Genomic DNA, 11,481 nt, shown 5'->3' with positions numbered 1-11,481 from the left:
AGAGACTGAGGACATGGGAAGCAACGGGCCTTCCCCCCCTCTCCTCCCCCACCCGCCTCTTCTCTCTCTCCCCCTTTTTTCTGTTTCAACACTCGCGCTCTCTGCGTAGCCCCTGGAGGGTCAGGGAAGCGTTGAGTCTTTCCCTTCCCTTCTGGTTTCCTTTACTGATAAAAAGGAGGAAAATCTGTATTAGGCTGTATTAATGTTTATGACTTGAACACTGTGAAATGTTTAAATGCCTAATAATTTTTTTGGAAAAAAAAAAAAAAGAATACAGAATAGTCTCTGCACAAGCAGCAGCTTTACTCTGCCAGACAGGGCAGCAAGCTTTATACAGCAAACTGCACACAGCCTGCAACCTTACAGATAAGCAAGCAGATTTACACTGGACACAGCCAGCACCTACCCTGCACCTAAGGAAGCAGCTTTGCAGACAGACAGTGCACTTTACACACAGAGCCTTGATCGCCTTCTCTGTCTCTTTGAGTCCACCCTCTGCACAGCCCCATAGTTAGGAGCCACCATCTCACCTACCCCTGCGCACGTCCCCACGGCTAGTGACATCAAGGGCCACGCAACCGGACACCCGCCAGGACACGGGTCAGAGCCACCGGACACCTGTGAGTACAGCTACCCCAACGCTGAATGCTGCAGGACACCGCTCGGCATCATCTGAGACAGTCGCCCATCGCTGACACAGGTAAAAGACCGCACGCCACACGCATTGACTAAAGGCCTACACACACCTACAGCATGGCAGAACTCAGAGCTTCAACAGACATCACGCAGGAGAGCGATCACTCAGACACAGAGACCACTGCGCAACTGCAACAGGCGCAGGCGGGCGCAAGGCCCAAACGGGCAGTCACACTGACACAAAAGGCCCACGAAAAATATGAGACTGACATTGAAGCGCACCACGCTAAATTAGAGTTGGCCTGGGAAACAACCACACTTGGGATACGCAATGTCGCCGGCGCCGGCAATTATGTACAACAGCTCGAGCAGGCAATAACTCAATTAAAGATAGATCACGCACGCTACCAAGAGTGTCAGAGGCATACGTCACTTACTTGACCAGGGCTAACACCGGCGAAAGCTTGCAAGAAAGGGACCTACAGCATAACATTGACTTGACACGTGACAGCCGCGTGCGAACCTTCATTACGGAAGCCGAGACTAAGAGGAAAAACCTTTTGCTGGAAACCGCATCGCAGCGCTCAAGCACATCCAGGCATTCTTCAAGGTCAGCAAGATCAGCGCGATCTAACATGTCCAGCGCAAGCGCGAGCGCTACCAAGGCGCGAGCCACCGCAGAGGCCGCACGCGCCAGGGCCGAATATGGTCGGAGAGAGGCAGCCGTAAGGGTAGAAAAAGCACGCATAAAAGAGGAGGAGCAGGTCGCTGCCGCCAATGCCGCCACCGCTGCTACCGCTGCCAATGCGCCGCCACCGCTGCTACCACCGCCGCTGCCAATGCTGCCGCCGCTGCTACCGCCGCCGCTGCCAATGCGCGTAGAAAGGCCGAATTGGACGCAGATCTAGAGGCTCTAAACAAAGAAGAGGACGCCGCTGCCGCCATAGCCCAAGCCGAAGTCCTAGAAGCAGCTGCAAGACAGGACGGCGGGGAGCTACCGTACAGACGGATAGCCTCAGAGGATCCAATCCAACGCACTGAAGACTATGTAAGGAGCCTCTTCAGTGTAAATACTAGCGCACCATCTCAACACAGAGGGAGTGACTTTACAGACACCGAAGATTTGCTGGGGCCACGAGGAAAAGACGCTGCTCTGTCAGTGGTACACGCTGCCTGGGATAGCCACAGCCGCAACAGTGATCCACACGCCAGCGCGCACACGGATGCACTACAACAGGCTCGCCATCCAGGTACACCCACACGGGAAAACACAGCCCCCCACACCGACCAGCAGTCGTCACCCGTCCACGCCAAGGAAGAGGCGACCGCACAGACCCTCCCAGCAACTACCTCAGAACGGGACAAACACGCCGATGCCTCAGGCCTGACAGACATAGTGAAGTACATGATCCGGCGTGACCTGGTGCAAGCAGGACTCACCGGCTTCGACGACCGCCCTGAGAACTACCGGACGTGGAAGTTCACGTTCAAAGACGCAATCAACAGCTTGGACTTCTCAGCATGGGAAGAGCTCAACCTGCTATTCAAGTTCCTGGGGAACGAATCCAGAGAGCACGCGAATAGACTGCGGGCGGCAAACGCGCACCAACCCCATGTAGGTCTTGACCTAGTGTGGGAAAGGCTAGAAGAGTCCTACGGCAGCCCCGAAGCAGTCGAGGATTCGCTCTTCAAAAGAGTCGACAGCTTCCCCAAGATCACAACTAAAGACTACTCGAAGTTACGAGAGCTCGGGGACCTGCTGCAAGAACTGGAGTTCGCAAGGAAAGACCATTCCTTAATAGGTCTCAACGTCCTAGACTCAGCTCGTGGAGTTAGACCCATCCTGGAGAAGCTACCCTTCAACCTCCAAGAAAAATGGATCTCACAAGGCTCCAAATACAAAAGGGAGAAGCAAGTCGTCTACCCCCATTCTCAGTTTTCTTGAGCTTCATTCGCTAAGCAGCAAGGGCGAGGAACGACCCCAGTTTCATCTTGTGTGCGCAAACCACATACAGTGCAAGCAGCCTGAGGAACGAGAGACCAGCGACGAGATATGGTAACACCCAAACACCCATCTCGGCCCGTAGGACGGACGTGCCTCCCACGACCCAAACTACTCCCGATCAGTCGGTCGCAGAGACAAGGAACCAAGGGACCCAAACAGGGAATGTCCCATACACAAGAAGCCACACCCACTCAACAAGTGCTTTGGATTCAGGATGAAGTCCCTAGAGGAATGCAAGAGGTTACTTGGAGAATTCAGAGTTTGCTTCAGGTGCTGCGGATCCACGACTCACCTAGCCAGGGACTGTAAAGAAGAGATCAAATGCACAGTATTTGAAAGTGACAAGCACGTGCCAGCATTACACCCAGAGGCGCTGACACTCCACCAACTCAAGAACCCATCCTCCATAGCGGAGCATGGCGGGGAGAAAGAAGAAGGGAGAGTCAACATCCGTCACATCTCAGCGCACTGAGGTTTGCGGAAAAGAAGGTGACAAAATATCCTGCTCCAAAATATGCCTTGTCGCAGTGCACCCCCAGGGACAACCTGAGAAGGCTATTCGGATGTACGCAATCCTCGACGTCCAGAGCAACCGATCGCTGGTCAGGTCAGAGTTCTTCGATATGTTTAACATACAAGACGGTGCTTCTCCTTACACTCTCAGAACGTGTGCAGGGCGAATGGAGACCACAGGGAGAAGAGTGAATGGCTACACCATATGCTCAATAGACGGCAAAGTGAACATGCCCCTTCCCACACTCATCGAGTGCAGCCACATGGCCACAAACAGGGACGAGATTCCCACACCAGACATGGCACGCCATTACCCGCACCTCAAAGGAATAGCCAACTACATCCTGCCGGTAGAACAAGGCGCCAAGATCTTGCTGCTGCTCGGCAGGGACATCATGAGGGTACATAAAGTTCGTAAACAGCATAACGGACCCCACAACGCGCCATACGCCCAAAGACTTGACCTAGGATGGGTGATAGTGGGCAACGCGTGCACTGACACAGAGCACGGACAAGACTATGTTGATGCCCGCAGAACGGTAGTAACAGAATGTGAACACACATCTCTCTCTGAACCATGTCTTGGCCATCTCCAAGTGACCGAAGGGCCAAGTGAAGAGAAAAGACAAGGTCATAGCCCTGCGGTCAACAAAAACATCCTCACATCGGGGGGATGTGACAATGGCCTAGGATGCTTAGCGGTTCAGATAACCAAGGATGACGAGTCGACACCACCAGAGGAAGAAAGTAACCTCCCAAAGGAGACCGGCAAAGGGGTCATCCAAAAGACAATAAACAATCGGACGATCCTCTCGCGAGCAATGGCACGGCTAGGACGTACAATCGTTCCTCTCCACAGAGTATCCAGCGATAAAGCAGCTAGCTGTCACGGCTCGCATAACCACAAAAGATTGTGCCCTACAAGTGAAGCCACAGTGTCAAAAAGACTGTCCTCTCACACGTCTAAAAAGAGACAGCCACAGAGACATTTCATAAAGGGATTTGCTAGGGCAAAAGAGACTGTTTTTCATCATGTCCAAGGAGAGAACAACCTCCTGAGGGCAGTTAACAAAGAGATACAAAGGCCTATCACCAAAATACGTGGAAACGTTCTCTTGCAAGAGAAACGCACCAATGACTTAGGGTGTACAGCGTTCCAGACCACAAAGAACGATGCCCTCTTTACTGGACTAGATTCGACAACCAGTCTTCCAGGAGTGTTGTTCCGCTTCCGCAAGGGGCCAAAAGCCATCTCCTTCTGCCAAACGCCAGGTGATAGAGCGACAGGCTACCATGACTGGCATACCTACAAGGGGATGCGTTCTGTGTGTAAAACTACAGAGACAAAAAGACTGTTCTCTCACAAGGCTAAAAGGAAACAGTGCCAGAGACTTTTACACAAAGACATTGTGGTGCAACCAGCAAACCTGGAGCTGTGCATCCACCCTGCATCCTTTGCCAAAGAACCTTGACCAAGGGACCTTGACACCAGTGATACCGGCCGGTTTCACATCGCTATGTGGACATGGACTCTTGCATTGTTTGAGAATGTGATGTTATCTTTTTTATGCATTGCACATATGTTCCACATAGTCTGTTATATAGTGGTATCTACAGATACCAGACGGGGAGTGTCATGGAACAAGAACTACATTTCTGACTCACCCCCCTCTCTCCTTTGCAGCTTCTGCCTGTCAGATCTTATTCTCAGCTGCATGAAGTTTGCACACACATACTGTGCCTGTGTAACTTGCAACAATTTTGTATTTCTTGCCTCTGGGCATGGAAGCAGTGAGCTGCTACTGCAGCCCCTGAGATACTCACCAGAATGGGCTAGTCTGCCCCCCTCCTGTATGGCCTAGATAGTCTGTCCCAAGGCTATTCCCTTTACCCACACTGCCCCTCACTTCCTTTTCCACCCTGGAGACAGTGAGTACAGAACCCCTTCTCTGTTCATCTCCCATGGTGAGGCCATCTCTTTTTACCGGTTTCTAACTAATAATCACCACTACATACCATCCACAAGTATCTGTGTTCTGCTGCTTTTCCCAATAAAGTGGAGGAAATATTACAGGGCTTGGAGTGATTTAAAAGGGAACTGTGTTAATGCTATCGGGAGCCATTCACACATCAAACGTGACCCTGGCTTCAGAAAACAGCAAGAATTGCAACTCTATGCCTAGGCAACAGGGATTTTCTTTCAGTGAATAATCCCTCAGACGTCCCTAAAGAGCTGGAACGGTTACTTAAAAGAAAAACAAATTTGGAGTTAGATGCTACGACTCTAGCAGAGTATTACAGAGTTAAGCGTATCCCACGAGGTCTCAGATGCAATCTGAGACCTACATTTTTTTCAGACCAAAGTGAATATTGCACAAAGTGGGAGGGAATATTGAACAAATGTTCACTAGATCTTATGATTTTAACAATTGAACACATTCAAATGGAATTAAGTACTTCACAGATTGAAATAACTAGATAACAGGACTTGTTGAAAGACTCTTTGTCTGTTACAGATCTCAATAATTTAAAGAAAGAGTTGGATGACAATCTTAATAAATTTAGCACAGAAATAGAGACACGGAAAAGGGAGAAATTCTTCAGGGATACACGAGACTACACTAATAATAGGGTATACTCGTGGCAATGGAAGGGCCAGCAGGGCAGAGGAGACAGATGTGGAAAAGGGCAAAGAACACAGTTTGGCAACAGGGGTACCACAGAACTATGTGACTCAGCTGAAAGCGACTCCTCCTCAGGTGTTCTACATTTTTTAGAAACTGGACCCCGCGGCAGACAATGCGGAGGACGAGGAGGGCGGGACGCAAACACCACAGGACGAGGTGCCCCCCAGAGAGGGATGCAGACCCGCTCGCAAGTGCAGTGGTAGTAAATATTTCTGATAAGGTACTCACTGCCGAACAAGTGGAGACGTTAAACAAGGGCCTATCATTTGTCCCTACCAATACATTAAATAAGCAGGAGTTGGATGTAGACTTAGCCAGGTTCTATAGGAACCTGAGGTTGAAGGATTTCTTTCTTAAACATCCTAATGAGGGCCCCCAGATTTCAAATGAGGTTGAATTGGACACACCCTTCCACCTACTCGCTGAAGGGTGTAAAAATAGATGTACCTTTAATCCCCCGCCCACGAATCATGTGATTGAAACCTACATTACTAAGGTTCAACACGACGTTGAAGCCTTTAAAAAAATAAAAAAAATACGTAAATATTATAATTTCACTAAATCACAGAAGGATATTATTAGGGATCTAGAAGCAGATAAAGATATTATCCTCAAACCCGCAGACAAGGGTGGAGCACTTGTTGTGATGAACCGGAGGGATTACAAATCTGAGATTCTAAGGCAGTTGGGGGATGAGAGCTTCTATAAAAAAGTTGAACACGACCCAACTAGAGAGGTGGCTAATAGGATATTAGCCATTGTCAATTTGGCAATGGAGGGTGGGGTTATAACAAAGAAACAAAGAGACTTTTTAATAAAGAAAAACCCAGTTATACCGGTATTTTACACCCTACCTAAAATCCACAAGAATTTAAGGTTACCCCCAGCGAGACCAATAGTTGCTGGTACAGATTCAATTTTCCAACCTTGTGCTATCTTCCTGGACAAACTCCTTAGGCCCTTAGTCACTCAATCAGCATCTTATATCCAAGATATTTCTCAATTCCTACTTAAAATTCATGCCCTACCACGTTTGCCAAATGACATTTTATTGGTCACTCTAGATGTCAACTCTCTATATACATCAATTCCCCACATTGATGGGGTTGCTGCAGTTAAGATGGGTCTCGATGATCATAACCTCTACACACCAAGGTAGCGTAGACTTGCTGGAAGTTATCTTACAAGAATTTTTTTTTCTCTTTGAGAATATATTTTATGTCCAAATACAAGGCACGGCAATGGGCAGCAATGTAGCACCCACATAGGCCAACATATACATGTCTAGGTTTGAAGATCAATTTGTTTACAACAATCGGGGTTCTTGGACCATGGGCGTATGTGGGTTCGCTACATTGATGACGTGTTCTTGGTGTGGCAAGGGGATACTAGTACTTTACTGGATTTTGTGGCAGACCTGAATATGGCCAGGGAAACCTTTAATACTCCTACGACACTGGCCACTATTGCAGAATGACCCTACACTAGCTCCTCTATTCTCATTACGACCCCTCTTTTCTTATAAAAGAGGGAGGAACCTAAGGGATCAATTGGTTATGGTTGACATAGGAGGGGCACAGAGCAGATGGACCTTTTTGGGCACACCCAAGCTTGGTTGCTACAGATGCTGTAGCTGTGCACAATGCAATAGCATGCAGGAGGGGCCAACGTTTCTTCACCCACTGTCGGGTCAGAAGTATACAATTAAAGAGTACTATACATGCTTATCCAGATGGGTTGTGTATCTAATCATGTGCCCCTGTGGGCTGGGGTATGTGGGTGAGACTACCCAGCCAGTTAGGGACAGGATTAGACAGCACAAGACTGCCATATGGAAATGTTACCCAGATGCTCCCGTCGCTCACCATTTCACACAAGCTGGGCACGATGTAAGCCAGCTACGATATCAAATAATAGATGGTGTGAAAAGGAAGCGGCGGGGTGGAGATCTACAGAGAACTCTATTCCAAAGAGAAACCCAGTGGATAAGACGCTTAGACACACTGGCCCCACTTGGCATGAATAAGTCAATAGACCTCAGCTGTTTTATGTGAGGGGACCTTTGTCTATAGCCCTGGAGTGGCTGGTAAGACCCCCGAAGGTCTGACATTACGACTGTCAACACCTCAGTAGCATCATAGGCTCTAGATAGTTGCCCCATTTATGAGAGGTGTAGTGGTTGGGGTTCTGGTCACTTGTGGCAGTCTTAGTGTGGAGATCCAGTCCCTAACTCAGTATACTCTAACCCACCTCTACCCCTGTCTAGGGGCTAAAAGATCAGGTGTTTTTTATACAATATTTTAGATTCAGATCACTACATGAGCATGCATGTGGTCCTGTTTTTCCCTGTGTTTACCCTTTTTGCTAATGTGTTCAACATCTCTTTTATAGGTGTTTTTTATTCTTTTGTTCACTATACTAATGGATATCTTGGTTTGTTGTAGAAACTACCCCCCTATCAGCCCTTCTGGACATGTCTATGCCCTACATATACTGTTGCATTCCTATCTGGCAAGCAGCACCACTTCTCTGCATAGTCTGGATCATCTACGATTACACAACGTCACTGCGCATGCGCAGCAGTCCGGCGCCTCAAGAGGAGACTGTGGCGTTCCTTCATTGTTTACATAGCCATGTGGAATTCTCTAGTATTGCCTGACGCATGCGCGCTCGATCTCCCCTGCAGGAGGCGCTTCACGGACATGATGGGTGGGCCGTTACGCAATACATGACGTCATCCAGGAAGTGATTACAAATACAATGCCTTGTGGGATGTCCTGTCCACCGCAGCAGCATTGAAAGAGAAGAAGTTTGCCAGTAGTCTCTGAGAATAAGGACGGTTTGCTTTACCCCTATATACTTACCTTTACTGCGGATGGCTGCTCACAGCAGTTTTATATGACTGCACTATCTTGTGGCTTTGTTTAGCTTGCATTTGTGTGTCTTACAGGGGGGTCAAGGGAAGTACCTTGAGGTTCCTTTGGACCCAAGGGAATGGGCCAGAAGAAAGGGTTCCTACCCTGAAACATTGCCCCTCTTACCCTACCCCAGTGTCTTTATATGTTTATATGTTTTCCTTTCCCCATACCCTCATTTGTACCCCACACTTCCCTTCCCAATGTATCTCTCTCTCCCCCCCCCCACTTGTGCGATAATTAGAACTGTATACTTTGCATAAGCAGTCGGTTAGCATTTCCAATTTTGTGTATTTATCTGTTATTTACGTGATTACATTTGTGGCTTATTCTGAGACTCTCTACGTTTTTCCATTTAACTGAGTGTGCTGGAGCTAACTTTGGGGTTTCATTGCTCAAACTGTGTTTGGTTACTTCACATGATGTGAATAAATACATTTTTTGACATCAAGTACTGTAGGTGAGTGCTGCAGATTTTTCTCTTTAAAAAAAATAAATACACACGCGCACGCGCACACACACACACACACACACACCATTATATATTCTTTAATTTCTATATGGCTAATTCATGCTATTTCCATTTTCTTTTATCTGATTATATTGCATAGCATTACCACTGGTGGGGAATATCATATATTGTTGTATATTTTCAATACCATTTTCTATTTTTTATTTTGTTTGGGATTATTTCAGTTTTCTTTTGCCCTTTTTTCTGGTATCAATGTATGGAATAGGGAAAATGCCTTAAGGACTCTCTTTGGAGGTCATATATTTAGAAATGTCTCTATATTTCCCTAAAGAGGTAGATGTCACTAAATCTCTTTCTATTTATTTAGATCTAACAATATACGATATAACCCCTGAGCCCCCGCAAATATTAACTAATATATTTTCTTGAAAAGGGTCTGCATTGTCGTGGCTCGCAAGCTTACAATGCTTTGGCCAAAGGGCTAAACTTAATGACCCCTTTTTCAACAGAATATATAAGTATTTTACTGTGTATTTTTGTCATATTGGATGTAGCAATGGGCTTCTCTGTCATTTGTTGTATACATATGCCACGCTCAATAGCTCTCCTTTTTGACACTTGTATACATATATATTTTGTGGGGGCTCAGGGGTTCCCAAATGATCTTTCTGGGGTTGTGTGTTTGTTAACTTATTCTCATCTGTCGAGCTGTTGGAGGTTAGTGGCTCCTCCTTCCCAGGTTTTAAGCCCGCCCCTCCCCACTTCCCAAGTTAACATGTCCTTTCATTCTACTGGATATAGATCCAATGTGGTCTTTCTCACTCCTAATAGAGGTAAATGAGAATTGTAATCCTAATAGTGGTACTGTAGTGCCGACGAGTATTCTAAAACAAATCGGGCAATCACCAACAAGACCCAGGTACATGCTGCAACATTTCAGTGACATTTCTGCTGACAGACTAATGGCCCATCGGATTAACAGCGGTTGTCCTTGGCAGTCCCATTCAAACTGAATGGGACTGCCAGGGACCCCTGCTGTGTTTATCCGATGGGCCATTAGCCCGGGACATACTTGAAAACGAGAGGTAACTCTCAATGTATTACTTCCTGGTAAAATATTTTATAAAGAAAGAAAGAAAGAAATGACTGAACTTCCCTCCCACAAGCTTAACTACATCCTCCAGTGACTGAGGTTTCTGTAGCTGCTCAGCTGAGCTCTGTCACAATGTGCCCTCTGCAATGCACAGTGATATGTGGCAGAATCCACCACCTTCAAGTCAACGATGGTCAGATTTGTGGAGTCCGAATTCACCTCAGATATAAACATCCCATAAGCATAAGGGGCCGATCCAGAAAAGATTCCTTTGTTATCTTTATGCAATATGTATTGTGGACCTCTGTTGAAATAATGACGGTACCAATAAAGATAGACAGTCCCTGTATAACTTGTGGAGTAAGAGCAGGGGAGAGTGATATTCATTCCTTCTTCAACTAACATTTTGGAATCCTTTGGCTTAACCGAATCTCCCAAAACACCTCCTGAAAGAGAAAAGAGTCCAGTGTAACATAATGTCTCCTCCTCTGTCATACAGGATATTTAGAACTTCACACCAATAAAAGCAGATCCATTGACTGAACATCCAGTGAAATTAAAGCAAATGGTTGTTTTTAGATAAATACCAGTCTGGGCGTGTTTTTATCCTTCGAGGGGAGCAGATTGAAAGACAGAATTTATAAAGACAGAGAAAAGGAGATGAAATGTGAAAGCTGGTTCCGTTGTTTCTGTGCCAGGATTGTAATCCAAAAGGTTTGCATTAAGGACACAATTCATTTTGACAATTAATCTGATCTTCTCATTTAACCTATCGTGTACATTCCTTTAGAATAGGAATTTCATGAACATATTTCTGCACATTTCCTCAGCAATCCAAATAAATAAAACAATAAATAGCGATCGTCATGGTACCATACCTGACCAAAGGCTCAGCACAAACAGGATGAGGGGACGTTTCTTCATGATTCTTAATATAAAAGTGGACCTTTTTAAGTTTACCCCAGCATGAAATGGAAGATGTGGCGCTGTCAGTGAGGGCTGAGAATATCTACACGTGTGAATTCTGAAGACGTCTCAGGCAGGTCCATGGGTGGAAAGTGGGAGGAGTCTAAACAGGAAACAGATGTGAGAAGGAACTGGTGAATCCAGCGGTCAACCCCTATGTATAATAATATGGGTTGTGCGCTTCAGGAGTACTG

The 11,481-nt window shown here is 46.7% G+C and overlaps 1 gene segment (V, D, J or C); it reads right to left on the bottom strand.

Moving 5' to 3' along the window:
* Nucleotides 1-10,399: 10,399 nt before the first annotated feature.
* On the bottom strand, nt 10,400-11,245 carry LOC142464658 (T cell receptor alpha variable 26-2-like). The segment is given in 2 exon segments: nt 10,400-10,767; nt 11,200-11,245. Coding segments are annotated over 2 exon segments (414 nt in total).
* Nucleotides 11,246-11,481: the final 236 nt, after the last annotated feature.

The sequence above is a fragment of the Ascaphus truei genome, chromosome 13, assembly GCF_040206685.1.
Source record: "Ascaphus truei isolate aAscTru1 chromosome 13, aAscTru1.hap1, whole genome shotgun sequence".
Taxonomy (NCBI): Eukaryota; Metazoa; Chordata; class Amphibia; order Anura; family Ascaphidae; genus Ascaphus; species Ascaphus truei.
This window is presented reverse-complemented; position numbering and strand designations above follow the sequence as displayed.